Source organism: Bubalus bubalis, chromosome 2, assembly GCF_019923935.1.
Source record: "Bubalus bubalis isolate 160015118507 breed Murrah chromosome 2, NDDB_SH_1, whole genome shotgun sequence".
NCBI classification, from domain to species: domain Eukaryota; kingdom Metazoa; phylum Chordata; class Mammalia; order Artiodactyla; family Bovidae; genus Bubalus; species Bubalus bubalis.
Window position 1 is genome coordinate 70914262 of NC_059158.1, and position 17034 is coordinate 70931295.

The 17034-nt window shown below is 36.3% G+C and overlaps 1 protein-coding gene across 2 annotated transcripts; it reads right to left on the reverse strand.

Annotated features, from left to right (window-relative positions):
- Positions 1-2325: 2325 nt before the first annotated feature.
- On the reverse strand, positions 2326-16423 carry RBM45 (RNA binding motif protein 45). 2 transcript variants are annotated; one of them, XM_025274257.3, is made up of 9 exons: positions 15972-16423; positions 12127-12249; positions 10163-10289; positions 7753-7875; positions 6806-6991; positions 5803-5932; positions 5542-5626; positions 5168-5331; positions 2326-2526 (listed from the first exon to the last, which is right to left on the reverse strand). In XM_025274257.3, the coding sequence occupies exons 1-9, from the start codon at positions 16269-16271 to the stop codon at positions 2334-2336; spliced, it is 1431 nt and encodes a 476-aa protein (XP_025130042.1). In that variant the 5' UTR covers positions 16272-16423; the 3' UTR covers positions 2326-2333. The 2 variants fall into 2 exon arrangements, with proteins under 2 accessions (XP_025130042.1, XP_006059632.1); XM_006059570.4 differs by having other exon boundaries at positions 6806-6985; positions 15972-16421.
- Between the last annotated feature and the right edge of the window lie 611 nt (positions 16424-17034).

Below are 17034 nucleotides of genomic sequence, written 5' to 3' on the forward strand. Positions count from 1 at the left end.
AAAGCCGTGCTGCAACTAGAAGACATTCAAAACCAGTACAGTTCATTATGTCCTACCATTTTCAACTCATCTGACCCTACTGAATATGTATAACTGCTCAACAAAGGGAAAAAGGATAGATTTGTATTTCATGACTAGTCATGCTGAAGAATACCACTTCCTCTAATTAGGGAACTGGATAATAAACATGTTATTTTAAAGTTTCATTCTCACACACCTGCTGGCCAGAAGGTGGTTTTGTACCATTAAGCTTAATTTCTGACCGTTTTTGATGAGATGACATAAGAAGTTTGAATGAAGTCACCAATGCATGAGTTTTAGCTCACACTTGCAAAGTATTTAAAAATTTTATTTTATAAGGAATTTTGCTGACTCATTTTCTCTCAATAATCCCGTGGAGAAACTCAGCCTCAGAAAGGTGAAGATAACTGCCAAATCACCATTAAGTGTCAGAGATGGAATCCCAATTCCAGATCTTCTGATTTTAAGTCTAATATTCTCTATACTATATAAATAATTATTTTATAAAAAGGCTCACTCACAGGAGTAATTTATATATTTTCCCTATATTAAGAAGTTAGTATTGTCCTCTTTTAAGGACAAAGATTCTTTGAATAAGAGTCAGAATTACTACCTATATTTTGGAAGACTCACAGACATGAAGAAGCAGGTTTGCATGCTATTTTAGAAGACAGCTTGTCTAAAGAGAATTCAGTTCTTAACATTTTATTTGTAAAGACAAAAAACTGCTTTAAGAAAGACTTGTTAATTCTTTTTCACTGGCAAATTTAATATTTCTACACTGTATGAAGTAATGGGAGTGGATTTTGTAACATTTGAAAATATTTCTAAATTGAGATATTTATAATGCCCCAATGGGCACTTTCTATCGATAAGTGCCTTCTGCAAGGAGGAAGTAATCATGTGACTTGCTTCATCCAAGGAAAAGTCATCTATAGTAAAGACCCAGACAATTCATTCTGATACTCGCCATTTCTCATAATTGGTCAGAAAAGAAAACTGCTTTCGAGCTAGTAACTTCAAACTGAATCGGATGTGCTTACCAGCTGCTGCAACTGGACCAGCAGTGGCCTTGGGAAGCAGGTGTGTGTGTGGGAACAGGGAAGCACTCAGCTTCCCCAGAAACTCAGAATTCATTTCCAGAATAAAAAAGTGAAAGAGTTGAACAATGATAACTTTTAATAATGTTTCCCCAAACTGCGGAGATGTGAACTATCCTATATATAGAAATTTAGGTTTGATTTCTTAATAGTTAAAAAAAAAAAAGGGCACTCATAAAGCTGTATGTAGCATTATGTATAATTGACAAGAGCTTTTGGTAAATGTCAAGGTTATTTTTGAAAATACACATATGTACATGAATGTGTAGTTTTAATGCACTTATTTCTGAATGTGTACTTTTAATGTACTTATTCACAAATATGAGTCCAGAAAAATACCATTTAGGTCCAAAAAGATGCATTATAATTGACTCATGAACAACGTAGACATTAGGTGTGGTGACCCTCTACATAGCTGAAAATCTGCATATCACTTATTGTGAACCCTTTTATAAACGTGGATATTTCATACCCACGGTTCTATGTCCACAGATTCAACCAACCTTGGACCCAACCAACCTCAGATCTAGTGTTGTTATTACTTACTACTGAAAACATCCTTATGTCCAGTGGACCCATACGGTTCAAACTTGCATTGTTCAAGGGTCAACTGTATTAGATATTGCTTTTTAGGCATTTCACTAATGCCTGTCAAGACATACTTTATAAAGACTGTCATGCGCATGCTAAGTCGCTTCAGTCATGTCCGACTCTTTATGACCCCATGGACTGTAGCCCATCAGGCTCTTGTGTCCATGGGACTCTTCAGGCAAGAATACTAGAGTGGTTTGTCACACCCTTCTCCAAAAGACTGTCATAGATTACCTCAATTGATAACTTAAGTGTTAGCTAAAAAAATCTTTAGAAGTCTTCTAATTTTAAAGTTTATGTAACCATACAGTGAAGTCCAATTCTTAATATCTAAGACATTCACACACATACACAAATATTATTTAATTTTCTAAACTGAAATCTGATTTTATTTCACAGAAGGACAAAAACATTCTCCCAGTAAACATAAAAGACTTTTAAGTTTAAAAAGTCCAAGTTTAAAAAATATATTGTAAAAATTATCAGCAAACTTTTTAAGTCACAGTGTTTTTAACCAACAACTTCTAAATCCTTAAAAAGAAATTCCCTATATATTTCTTTCATTATACTATTTAGACAATGTGTTTTAGAATTTATATTATAAAGACCTTACCTAAAGAATCAGTAAGTTCTTTGTCGTTTGTTAGATTCTTCTCTTGGGGAGTCTGCCAACATAACTTTGAGTCTGACTCCATTCAGGATCTTTCCATGTAAAGTTGTAATGGCATCGTTAGCACTTAGTCTATCAGCATACTTGGCATACCCCACATTTTTTCCTGACACAAGGTAAACTTCAATCAGGTTACCAAAACGACTGAAAGTTAAAAAAAAAAAAAAAGAGATCAACTGAAACTGATAAGCATATATGCTCAGGTCTAAAAATTAGGATCCATTCTGGACTCCTTTTTCACTCCTTTCCCCACATCCAATCTCTAGTATGTGTCAATCTTTCTTGTTAAACATTTTCCTCTATCAGTTAATTTCTCTTCACTCCCACTCAGGTCTTTTTCCTCAATCTGAGCATCATTATCTTTTTCTTAGTTTATTCTAATACCTTCTTCAACAAAGGTCTGTATGGTCAAAGCTATGGTTTTTCCAGTGGTCATGTATGGATGTGAGAGTGGGACCATAAGGAAAGCTGAGCACCAAAGAATTGATGCTTTCGAATTGTGGTGCTGAAAAGACTCTTGAGAGTCCTTTGTACAGCAAGGAGATCAAACCAGTCCATCCTAAAGGAAATCAGTCCTGAATATTCATTGGAAGGACTGATGCTGAAGTGGAACTCCAATACTTTGCCCACCTGATGCGAAAAGCTGACTCACTGGAAAGACTTTGATGCTGGGAAAGACAGAAAGCAGGAGGAGAAGGGGACTGACAGAGGATGAGATGGTTGGATGGCATCACCTACTCAATGGACATGAGTATGAGTAAGCTCCAGGAGATGGTGAAGGACTGGGAAGCCTGGTGTGTGGCAGTCCGTGGGGTTGCAAAGATTCAGATTGGGCAATGGAACAAAAACAACAACAGATCCCTTCTTCACTAGTTTCCCTGCATCCTGGGCTTATCCCTCTCCAACCCATTCTCTACCCTGTCTTCTGACTGATTTTTCTAAAACACAAGTAGGATCATTTCCTCCCACAAAGCCCCTCTGGCAGGCAGCTCTTTATGCCTTCAGAGGAAGGATAAACTCCCTAACAGCTTGTGGGCCCTTCTTGACTTGGGTCCTCGAACTCTCCCTGCTTCATCTTTCCTCAGTCTCTTAAATCCTATATTCCCACAACCTCTTTTCATGTTCTCTCTGGAGGAATAACCACTCACATGCCCAAGTTTCTTCCTTGGCTAAATTATTTTTATCCTCCAAAGAATCCTTTCTTCTTTCAAGAAGCATTCTCTGACTTTCTATAGCGGTTGCCCCTCCCATATATTTCATAGCTTGAACATTCCTTTTCACAACACTAACCTCTATAGGTTGTAATTTCCTATTCACTTCTCTGTCTCCTACATGTGATCAGTTCTAAGAGGACAAGAACTATTATGTCTTGTTTACATAATATTGATATAAAGTTTACACAATGTCTCTGGCACTTAGCAGGTACAGAAGAGAGGTTCAAAAAAGAAATAGAATAAATTAGTTAAATAAAAATCAAAACACTTGAACCACATTGCTGATATTTTGTGAAACTCTTTAACAAGATTTCTATCTATCGTTTAATTCACTAACATTGTTGTAAGGCAAATAGGAAAAGATCAAAAAGAAAATGTTAAGGTTAAAGAGGTTATACTGGAAACAAGTGTCTTCCCCTTTTTAATACTTATTATATATAATAGCAAGCATTATAATCAAGTAATTTTTTACTCAATGTAATCATATTATCCTTAAGGATCCAGTAGCGTGCTGACAAAATAGAAGATGCTTAATAAACACTGTTCAGTTGAATTATAATTGCAAAGGAAAAGGAAAAGAATTCTATAGGCCAGATCTAGACACATGTATTTTCTATCAAGAAACAAATGATTTGTTCATTCTATGTATGCAATTTACAAAACAATACTATATGTTTTATGTCTTCAAAACAAAATAAAAGGAAATTCTGTGTGGGGACTTAAGCCATATGAATAACAAAGAAAAGGAGATAACTATGTATTTTTATTTATTTTTTTTTTTTTAATTTTATTTTATTTTTAAACTTTACATAACTGTATTAGATTTGCCAAATATCAAAATGAATCCGCCACAGGAGATAACTATGTATTTTTTAAAGGTGATATAAACCACAGACTTTTTTAAAACCACAGAACAAATCATCTCCACGTGAGAGGTACTGGACACAGGAAGTTTCCAGACTGCAAGAATGCTTAAATGTCTAGTTTAAATAAATTATATTATTTTTAAATATTTATTAAAATTAAAAAAAATTTTTTTTGGCTGCTCCACACAGCATACGGGATCTTAGTTCCACACTAGGGATCGAGCCTGCATGCCTTGCATTATAGCTGCTGCTGCTGCCAAGTCGCTTCAGTCGTGTCCAACTCTGTGCGACCCCATAGGCGGCAGCCCACCAGGCTCCCCCGTCCCTGGGATTCTCCAGGCAAGAATACTGGAGTGGGTTGCCATTTCCTTCTCCAATGCGTGAAAGTGAAAAGTGAAAGTGAAGTCGCTCAGTCGTGCCTGACTCTTAGCGACCCCATGGACTGCAGCCTATGAGGCTCCTCTGTTCCTGGGATTTTCCAGGCAAGAGTACTGGAGTGGGTTGCCACTGCCTTCTCCACGCATTACAGCATCAGTGGACAACCAGGGAAGTCCTGGGATGACTCTCCACTTCCAATGAAGGTGTGGGGAAGTCCCTCGTTGGGGAACTAAGATCCTAAGTGCTGCGTAGCCAAAAAAATTTTAAAAGTTTTAAATAATAAGGTAAAATAAAATAAAATGTAACTCTATGGAACTGAAATCTTACCAGAATATATCCTCTAATACATCTAAAGGCAAAGGATGTGGATTAAACACGATAAAAAGTCTTTCCTTCACGGGAGTGTCAGGAGGAGCTTTTTTTTTGCATGATGGTAGTGCAACATCCGTCTGGATTTGAGGCAGCTGTGATCCAGAACTTCCTGCAAACTGCTGTTGAAGAATTAGGTTCAAAATGAGAAAAAGAAAAAACTGCACTTTGGGGATTTTATAAGTCAAGAGCTAAAAATAGATGTCTTATCATGGCACCTATGTGGTCTTTTACTATATCTCTGAACATTTTCTTACGCAGGTAACAAACAGAGGCCACATTTATTTTATACCCTAATGGTGTACTGTAAGGTTAAATTCTTACCCACTTACCAGAAATTGCTGCTGACTTGGGTTATTCCACACAATTGATGCAAGCTGTGCAGCGACCATCTGCGTTGCCATTTTTCTAAGGAGACTGGAGATAAGAACAGGTAATTTATAGAAAACTAGACATACTCAAGTCTCTCAACAATAACTTGCTTCGCGTAACTTCCTCACCTGAGAGGTAAATTGTTCTCTACTTTTATTCTCCCAGTCATGGCATGCACACCCGAAGTGTGGCTTTAGACTAGCTCCTGGAATGGTACTTACTCTGTTGCATTACTCCCATCATCAATGAAGGAAACACCTATCCGATTCCCAGGAGGGTACTGAAATCCATGTAACTTGTATTTTGCATAAATAGCTGATGCTACATTAAAATACTGAACCACTCCATGACCTAGAACAAAGCAGAGAATATATGGGAATTAAAAAGAAAGCAGATTGAATACCTAGAGTCTGTGTTGTCACAAAGATAAAACAACATAGAAAGACACTAATATCACAACATTAATAATATATAATCAAATGTATCAGAAAACAAAATTATTTTATACTGATACATGTGTTCAACAGTCATGTTCCTATAAAGCAAAATATGAACCAGATTTTCATAAAAACATGAATATGATATTAAAAAAATATATATCATTAGCTTAAGTTCTGTCCAAAGAATTTAAAGATACTGGCTTTTCTTGTATGACAGAGATACACCTTAAAAACCAACTAATTCTTCTTAACATTTCAATTCTATGAAATAAGCTTCAAAATTCTAAAATTTTTCGTATCATACTGAGTAGGAAATGAAATGAGAAGTGATATATGAAAGAATATACAGTCATCTTGGCTAGCTGAAATGATATAGAGAGAAAAAGTGATAAATGTATGAAAACCAAAAAGTAGGGAATAGAGGGTTTCGGATCAGACTCACACATTTCACATTCTTTTGAGGAGCTTTTTTTGGGGGATGAGGATAAATTGGGAGATTGGGATTGACATATAACACTGCTATATATAAAACAGATAGCTATTAAGGACCTACTGTATAGCACAGGGAACTCTACTCAGTACTCTATAGTGACCTATATGGGAAAAGAATCTAAAAAAAGGGTGGATATAGGTATATATATAAGTGATTCACTTTACTGTACACTTGAAACTAACACAACATTGTAAATCAACTGTACTCCAATAAAAAATTTTAAAAAGTGCCACTGGAGAAAAGCCATTTTAACAAACTATAGTACATTTACAAACAAAGACATTATCTTACCATAATTAGAATAAGGATCTCGTTGGACTTCACAGTATTCCAAGCCTGGTACTATATCAAAAATGCTGAAAAGCTGCTCTTCAGTAAAAGGAACTCTTGATACAACTGACAGGCGTTTGGAGATAGCTTCCTGGCCTCTGTTGTCATTCTTGTCAAAACTTGAAAATTCAGATTGTTGTTCTCCAACAATACAGAAAAAAAAGCAAATCTTTACATTTCTATTCATTCAAAGATTCATTTAACATTTTAAGTACTAGAAAATAAAATGAACTGTCATTGAGTCCTCTGCATTGATCAAAGGCACTGTTTTCTGTAGTATGCTGGTCATCAGCACCATCAGGAGAGACAGGATGAGAAAACAGACAACTCTCCCCATTTCCTCACCTCTATTCAAAAATGTAAGCAGAAATGTGTAGTCTAATTTCACAGGAATATGCTTACTATGCACAACTGCAAAATATGGCAAGTGTTTCACCTAAAAGCAAGTTTATGCCAAATAACAATTACAGGTCTTACCATCATCATACATTTCCCCCCTTTTTTTAACTTTATTGTTGTCATTCCTCTCCTTTCTCTAACCCTAATTTTAAAGCATCAGTAATTTAGGGATAAAATTTTAGGATTCATACTGAGGGGATAGCTATGTATGTTTTCCATACTTCTTGATCAGCTACTTATAAGCAGCAACCCACCCTCACATAATGGCAGTGACATAGTGTAACACTTAGATAATGCAAAACTAGCCATAAAAAAACCTTAACTGGAAATAACTTAAATGTTAAATAATAAGGACATTAGGGATCATGACCAACTTAAAAAAAACCCTATAAATTCTCTTATGTACTGTGTGAGATTTAGACTGCTGATAAAAGAATATTAAAAAAAACCCTCCAAATCAGACTGAATATTTACTACTTATACCATTAAAGTAAAGATAGCCTACTTACCAAATGAAAACATATTTACCCTAGGTTCATGTCCTAAAGTCTCCTGCCTCATATTACTGTAATAATCTTGTTCTGAGGATTCAGATGCTTTATTTTTAGGTTCAGCCAAGATTGCCCTATAACCTGAAAAAGACAACCTATGAATTTCAAACTTTATAGCAAATTTAACACACTTACAAATATACTCGACTGCTACTGCTTGATTTAGTTTTATAATTGTATAAAAAATCTATATCAACAACCATCTCCACCAGACCTACGTATTTTTTTGTTTTTTGAAAGATAGAAAAGAGTAAATGAGAAATAGCAAGAATCCCAAATTATGGGTCAATAGAGACATGAAAGATTAGCGATTCTATGCTATCCTTTCCAATCAATCCATCCATCCCTACTACAGATGACATCATCATTCATTCTCTCAGGCTTCTCAACATCAAAATCTAACAGTGCTTCTTCACACCCAACTGCCATCAAGATTCTTCCTTTGAAACGTACCTAGAGGATGCTACATTTTACTCCAATTTCCCTGCCTCTGTTTTATTTTTTTTTTTTTTAAAACCACTTTAAGATATGATTGAGATATGAAAAGCTGGACATAATTAATGTATACAACTTGAGTTTGGAGACTGTGTATACACCCTTCACCATAGTCAGTACCATAAACATATCCATCACCTCCAAAACCCTGCCTCTGTTTTAAAATTATATTTTCTTCAATTCATTACAACAATCCTTCGACTGATCCATTTGCCTCTGGGTTAAGAGTTTTAACTAGGTGACAAAAATGAGCTTGTGTGTATGTGCATGCACTAGGGTGCATTTCAAAGGGAGAAGGTTCACAGCTTTTACCATATTATTCAGTGGCTCCAAAAAGGATAAAACCAGCCTTTTTGAATTCTTTCTCTGGAAATTCACTCTTGATACTGTGTTTAGATCAAAGATCCTGAAACAGTTTTTGCTATTTTTCTTCTCTTGAAGCAATCTTCAAGGGAAATTCTAATGTGGACTAAGCTTGAACTTTTCATAACCTCCCGTATATGGTCCAAATGTACCTAGATTACTTTCTCAACAGGAATAACAAGGTTTACTCAGATTGCTGCCTTCACACTATTAGGCAAAGATATTCATTTCTAGATATTTCATGTCTTACTGACGTTGCTCTCATCAGCTGCCCTGGCTACTCTACACTAGGTGCAAAGTCTACTCCAGATGTATTTTCACGCTGCACCGGTGCACTTGTTTTTCACCACTGATAGACAATATCACACATGTTTGAACACTTTTTCATCTGGCATATTTTTATTGAGACTACTCTAAATGACAAAATCTTTGCTAGGGATCTCAAAGTCTTAACTGAGGGCTCACTACTACACTGAGTATAGTACTAGGTACTTGAGGGGACAGAAAGTGATAAATAAGACATATACCTTGCTTTCAAAGAGCTTAAAAAAATCCTATTACTCTTCAACTATTTTTTGCCTATTAGATCTTGGCTATCCAAGATAATTTATAGCTATAAATTTTAATTTATGGGTATTAAATTTATAGCTATAAATTCTTTAAATGTCAGGGATGCTATATAAATTCCAGTTGTATCCCTCTAGTTATATTGATGAGTATACCATAGGTACTCAATTAATGCTGGCTGATTGATAAATTTAGAAGGATCTGAGAGAAAATTTTGGTGTGTAACTTAGAATTATCTAAACGTTCTACTGATTAACAACAATTATTTCCAGTATGTATGTATTTTATAATATCCTGAAACCCACTAACTGAAATAAATATTCTACATCTCATTTCTAAAGCTCAATATAATCAGAAGTATGACAACAAAGAATATTTTCCTTGGTCTCTAAAATTCTCATTCTTCAGAAAGTACACCAGTAACAGTAATGCCACTCTAGCTTGAAATTAACCCAATGTGCATTTACTTTCCAAAGTTAGCAAACCTTAAAAATCCTATCTTTATTAATTATATGTTTATTAGTATACTTACTTCTATTTAGGGTTTAAGTCATACATGAACAAATATTACAGACTACTTGAATTTCTTTAAAATACAAAGAATAAATATTTAAAAAAAACGAACAACCCAACCTGAAAGAGTTGGTCAATGTTTTTAATACCTAAAATTCTAAAATAATTTAATAAACCCTAAAACCTGTGGAAATACTAATGAAACGAGCATTTTCACTTAATGAGTTAATGCAGTTGCTCATATTTTTCAAGACAGTGACTCAGTGAACGCTTAATAATAACCCCCAAATTATTTTCATCCTAAGACTATATATATTTAAATTACCATTGCTGAGATAAATTAGCAGGTATGGCTATTAGCACAAACCACTATTAAGATAATCAGATTAGCACTTTTTCAAATAACAATGATAAATGAACACATCCTTACTTCGATCACAGTTTTCTATTGCTTGGGCAGCTTGTGATGGTTTTAAGTACCGAACATAGCCCAAGCCTTTACTTTCTCCAGTTACTTTATTCTTAATAATGCTGCAATACTCGATATCTCCAAACACCTATGAGAGTTAAAAGAAATGTTCTTAGAGGAGTTAAGACTAATAAACTGAACAGATTTCAGAACTAACTTAAAATCTGTTTATTGATCTTCTTGCTTGCTAAAAAAAAATAGAATTTATAGCTATTTTTAATAATGGAATATGTATGTCACAAACTAATAAGGTGCTCGAAAAATAATCTTAATGATGATAAAAACCAAATAATAACATAGCCAAAATAATGATGCTTTTTATTTACTGAACATTTGCTTTACATATATCACTTTATTGTTACAACAGTCCTTCAAGGATATATATGTTATACTCCTTATTTCACAGACACTGGGCCTTAGAGAAATCAAATAACTTGCTGAAGTCATGGAGGTAGAGTAAGAATTTGTTCATGGTCTGGATAGCTTCAAAGCCTTACTCAGTGATGGTTAAGCAGAGACTCTGGATTAGAATCTTCTTTGTTCAAATCTTGGTTCAGCCACTTAAATACTAGACAGTTGAGTTGCCCTCTCTGGGCCCATCTCCTTACCTGGTAAATGGGACTAACAGCTGTACCTACCCAGAGGGTTGTTTTCAGGGTTAAAAGAACAAATATATCTAAAGTGCCTATACAGGGTCTGGGATATAGTCAACATTCAGTAAATATTAACTATAATTATTTATCTTCCTTTTAACATAAACATAAACAAATCATTATGTATTCTTTTAAAGCAGTGCTTCTCAAAGTACATCTTTAAAATATACTGGTTCACTCAGAAAGTTAATACTCTATGTGAGAAATATGTGGTAAATGTTTACTTTTAATGTTGGAAGAAATACAGGATATAAATTGTTTATTATTTATTTTATAGATACCAATTGTAACTTTACTATATGTAGATAAAAATGCCATGTGTGTATTCACTCAGAAAAGAATAAAAGTTTCTAAGTATATAATGTATGAACTTTTTCCTTACTATTGGAGAAAATATGGAGTATATATATTTAGTATTTGTTATTTTTGAAGTATTTTATTCAATCCTCATTTGGGTAGGACAGAGGAAGTTTTAAAATTACTTTTTATTACTTGTTTTCTTTCTTGCTTGTTGCCCACAAATACTTGGGAAGGTACTGAAAAATAATAAAAAATTACAACTCAAAAGACAATTTTAAAATTGCTTTTGAAATAGTTTTTGTGAAAGTGTACCACTGCATATAAAATTTAATGGCTAAAAAGAGATTTTAAGTCGTCTCCAAATTTCACTGACTACAATCTAGCTAAAGTAGCTAAAGTGAGAGCTATAGGTAATTTTTTTTTCTTTCAATAGAACTCCTTCAAAGGCCTAATTTTAAAACATAAACTATAAAGGATAAGCCTTTCTGCGAATAAGTACTTCAACACGTCACAAGCTTGCAATAAATGTGAGCTAGTGCAGTTCATTCACTCAGGCTTGCCTGATGCACCTCTGTGAGAGCCAATAGAGAGCAGTGTTGAGAGGGTGCTTTGAAATTTTCAAGACCAAGAGCAGATTCTGGATTCAGACAGCCTGGGCATGAATAATGGCCCACTGCATAATTATGTATGTGACCTTACTTAAAAGTCTGAGCCTTACACTTCAATTTTCTGAATCTGTATTTTTGCTAAATGGGGAAGAAACACCATCATTAATATTTTCCAGGTTTTAAATATTTTCAAAAAAATTATTTTAGTTTTAACATTTAAAAACTAGATTGAAATAAGTGACTTAAAAAGTTATTTAATTCTCCACCACCAATCTAATGATCTAACTCAAACAACTTAAGATTTAGTAATTGTACAACCAATTTAAGATTGTAAATTATCACAAACATCAGCTATTAGAAGAACCTTAAATTTTTCCCGTAGATCTTCTTCTGTGTAGGACTTTGGTATCATAACAAATATTCTTGTAAGTTCTTCATCTTCAACATCTCGGTGACTTCCAGATGATCTGGACTGAGCAATGAAAACCTAAGAAACAAATAAAACCCAAAGAAAAAATGCAGAAATATGAGTCAACTGTTTTTCTATTTCTTAAGAATACTTACTTCATTATTAGCGTCAGATTCATGTTAGGTTAAATACAATGTGATAGGATCTCATCTAACAACATTTTAAAGCAAATTTTATTGCAGTGACCTTTTATGAGATAACACTAATCATCACATTATGTTTTTTGCAAAAATTTTTTTCCTTTTGTATTTTATCTGTCAACAATGTGGGAGACCTGGGTTCAATCCCTGGGTTGGGAAGATCTCCTAGAGAAGGGAATGGCAACCCTCTCCAGTATTTTTACCTAGAGAATTCCATGGACAGAGGAGCCTGGTGAGCTATAGCTCACAGGATGGCAGAGTCGGACACGACTACATGACTGAGCGAGTCCACACACACATACACTGAGAGCAAGAGGCAAGGCACTGAAAGAGCATGTGTACTCTGTGAGTGTTGGGTGGTGGTCAATAAATGTCAGTTATACAGCTGACTAATAGTGTTACTAAAATGTCACACAGACTTCATTTCCTTTTCTATCAGAGACTGAGTGTAAAAATATGATTATGAATTTATCTTTTCTCCTTTTAGTTCTATTAATAATGCTTCATGTATTCTGAAGTTCTATTATTGGCTGCATAAACATTTGGAATTATTTTGTAGTTTTTGACTGGTATTTTTATTTTTAGGAAATTATTCTGTTAATACTCTTCCTGTTGAAGACCATTTTTGTCTGATACCATACCAGCTTTTCTTATCCTTTTACCAGCTTTTTCTATTCTTTTATTAAATACTTTCAACCACTTTGTATCTTTATATTTAAACTGCATCCCTTGTAAACAGCACTTAGTTTGACCTTTAAGAAAAAATCCTGACAATCCCTGACTTTTAATAGGAGTCAGTTTATGTTTAATATCGATATAGTTGGATTTAAGTCTAGATGGCCATGTTTTTGTTTGCTTTCTAATATTAATCCTTAAAAAGATAACCCAACTATATTCTGGATCATCTCAGTGACCACCTGAATGACTTATGTGAGCAAGAAAATGCACACAATGAACTGAGGCTCTATTTCTCTATTAGTAATTTAGTTCTACTGAAATATCGTCTGTGACATTAGGTTATTATTTGGAGTGTAATTTGCTTTGTGGTATTGCTTTTAAAAATTTCTTTGGTTTTACATTATTCTAGAAGAATGTGTTAACTACAGTTATGGATTTGTTTATAGAGCTACGAGCATAATGGCTACGTTTATTTTTCATAACTTGAAGAAATGTAATAGAATTAATGTAAATCACCATAATACAGGGCCCTTGACTTTTTTGTTTTCTTCTGTTTTTGAAGAGGGGCTGTATACCACTCAGTGGGGAAAACCTGAACCTATGAAATTCCAGGGTAGGAGGCAGTAACTAAAAAACCAAAGAATTTATAAATATTTTAGAAATCCTGAAAAAGAGGGTCATTATATTTGCTTGGAAAGCAGCTGTCACAGAGGTGTAGAACCTTGCTTACAAGATATAGCTGGAGACATCCCTAGAGAGCATCAACTTCCATGTTATTCCTTCAATAAACATACCATGTGCCAAACACTGTATAAGGTATTAAGTATAGAGTACTAAATAGCCCACTAGAAAGTTAGTCCAGTGGATATATTAAGTAATGGATGGTGTGTAGGGAAATACAAATAGGGAACCTTTAAGTATATGAGAAGACACTAGGAGAAAAAAAGTCTCAAGTACTCTTTGTGACTGGAGTTGCCATCAGATCACAAATTTCTAAATTTTAGAAGATTGGAGCATTTCAAATTTCTGATAGAGGAGACAATATCTAAGTAGATATGTATAATAATTAACCACCTACTTGATGATTTCTCCTAAGATTTTACTCTTTCACTTTCTAGGTTTTACCCTTTTCCTCAAGATAATATAGTTGATCGCTCACAGGATTCTCATTTGCACAATCCTTTCTGGCTGTAGGCCTGTTATCAAAATTTTTATCTTGTAGGACTTTTGAAACTTTGCAAAAGCAAAGTACATGAAGAAAACTGAAGCTGAATTAATTTAACTGGAAATATTGAAAAACAGAAAAAAAAAAACCCCACTACAATGCAGTGGAAGACGGTGGACGCTGTGAAGAGTGACCTTAGATTGTCCAGCTAAGCACTGTAGTCCAAAAACCCTCTGGCTAAAACTGAGTGTACAATATGACAAACAAAATTTAAACTTTATCTTTGGGAACCATTTAATTTCTCTGTGGCTAAAAGGGAAGGATACATTTTAGTGTTGAGACTTTTACTTCTCTTGTAGGAATTTAATCAAGGAAAGAGAGATTGAAACATTATGTTTCAAATTTGGGGCAGTGAGCAAATTTTCCCAGGAGACCTCTGTGGTTATATTCAAAGTACAGAAATTCTCTCTGCTAAGATCGCAATTGAAAGATGAAAATTATCAACCTAGTACAGGAGTCAACAAACTTCAACTTCCTGTTTTTCTATAGTCCATAAGCTAAGAACTGCTTTTACATTTTTTTGAGGGTTGTTAAAAAACAAAAAGAATGTATGACAGAGACTGTATGTGATTCACAAAGCCTAAAATATTTATTGACTCTTTATAGAAAGTTTGTCCCCTCGATTTTACATGCTGTGGCCTTACACGTAACTTCACTGATGATCTGTTTTGACTTATTTCAGACTGTTTAGAAGGTGGGAGGAGACAGAATGCCTATTGCCTAATGTGTTGTCGGCATTTCCCGGCTCCTCTGTTTTCTACTAAACCAAGTATGGGGAAGAGACTGTTGCTATGGACAAACATGAGATAACCCTCAAAATCACCCTTCCTGCCATGTGTCAGTATATTAATTTTACAGATAAATTAGATGTGGAAACTAAATATAAATACCACCAAAATGAATTAGGAGTATACCAAGAAGCATTTAATAATAATACAATTTACACTATCATCACAATGATTTGGCTCGTTTTCTGTTTTTTTGTTTGCTTGGTTTTTTGATTTGGCTCTTTTTAAGGCAGTTTACTTTGGTCTGCTTTCAAAGAGAAGTGACAGTAACAAAACCTATGACATTAATATCTTCACAAAGGGGTTTATTTAAAATAATTTGTAAAAAATTACAAATTTTTACATAAGTGTGATAAATAGGCAATAGTAGTAGTTTTAATTACCTGCGCTTAAATATTATATACATGTATACTTTTGTTTGGTACTGGGAAAATGCCTAACTTCAGAGGGCCACAATTAAATCTACTTTTATCAAGTTGTTAAGCACCTTACCGATGTGGGGAAAAGTAGAGTTAACTACTTTTATACGTGGTAACCAAGACGTCTGAGAGAGGAGGGTAAGAAAAGTTCTCATAGCAGGTCCGGTCGGAGTTGGGAGCTGAATTAGTGACGGCTGGGGTGGGGGAAGGCCCAGCCACCGCAGCTCTGCAGCCCGAGTAGCCGCAGATACCTGGTCCGACCCGGAAGCGGGTGTTCTCTCCGCATCCCTTATCTCCCGCACCCTCTAGCAGATTTTCGGCAGGGAGGTCCTAGGAAATCGTCTCTGCAACGTGGTCCTTCCCTCGCCTCGCCCCGGAATGCCAGGTGCCTCCCAGACCGCTCCAACGAGCGAATGCACTGCCCTTACCGCACCCCGAAACCGCTCCCCTCCGCCCCCCACCCGGGACATCCCGTCCCGGGCACCCGCACCTTGATGGGCTTGGTGTCGCTGGGGGTGAGGCACTGGCCATGCATCTCCTCCATGGCCCTACAGGCCTGCGAGCTGCGGGCAAACTTGACGAAGGCGATGCCCTTGGACTCCTTGGTGTGCTTGTCGCGCACCACCCAGATGTCCTGGATTTCCCCAAAAGGCGAGAAGCGCTCCCTCAGCACCGACTCGGAAGTGTACTTGCTGATCACCAGGAAGATGCGGCTGTTGGGCGGCTCGTCCAGGTTGTCCACGCCCGGGCGGAAGCCTCCGCCGCTTGCACAGCTGCCCGCTTCGTCCATGGTGCTCCACCCGGGGCGGAATCCAGGCTCGCACCCCTTTACTTCTCCTAGCTCCAGCCGTGCTAGCCACGACCGTCGCACCACACCCAGCCGTTGCCGGTCCGGGGTCCGTTTCCGGAAGACTGAAAAGTTTGGCTCCCGGCGCAGGCCGGACGCGCAGTGAGACGGCTTCCGGGGTGGGGGGTGGTGGGCAGCCTGCAGCGCGCCCTAGCGGCCCGGGGGAGCCCGACGCAGTCCAGGCCCCCAATCCGGTGGAGCCAAGGCCCACACTTAAGGTGTACGACCCTGGTTCCCTGTTGCTAGAAGAGCCCTGTCTGGTGGAAGAGCTTTCCTGTTGCTGGCTCTACCCTTCCTCTACAGCCCATGGACTCTTCCACCAAATCTGCCATCTTGGTCGTAAGCTCACTAGAACAGCTCCATAGGACTAAGTTAAAACTGTTCAGCTTTACTGCTGATCATCCAACTCCAGTCTTATTGTTGAGAAGACTGAGATGAAGAATTGGGGCCAATCGCATAACAAAAGGCAACAGAAACATTAATACAAACAGTAGAGCCCTAACCAGAAAACAACTCTATCTTCGTGTATGCTAAATAACTTCAGTCATGTCCTACTCTTTGCAACCCTATGGACTATATAGCCCACCGGGCTCCCCTGTCCATGGGATTTTCCAGGCAAGAATACTGGAGTGGATTACCATTTCCTACTCCAGGGGATCTTCAGGTCCCAGGGATCAAACCCACATCTTTTTTGTCTCTTGCATTG

What these genes read in the sequence shown, in the direction of transcription:
- RBM45 (XM_025274257.3), bottom strand. Translation starts at nt 16,271, where the DNA reads ATGGACGAAGCGGGCAGCTGTGCAAGCGGCGGAGGCTTCCGCCCGGGC. An exon ending in AGATCCTTATTCTAATTATG is followed by an intron (nt 5,933 to 6,805) that starts GTAAGATAATGT and finishes GCTTTGTTCTAG; the next exon opens with GTCATGGAGTGGTTCAGTAT. An exon ending in CAAGTCAGCAGCAATTTCTG is followed by an intron (nt 5,332 to 5,541) that starts GTAAGTGGGTAA and finishes ATTCTTCAACAG; the next exon opens with CAGTTTGCAGGAAGTTCTGG.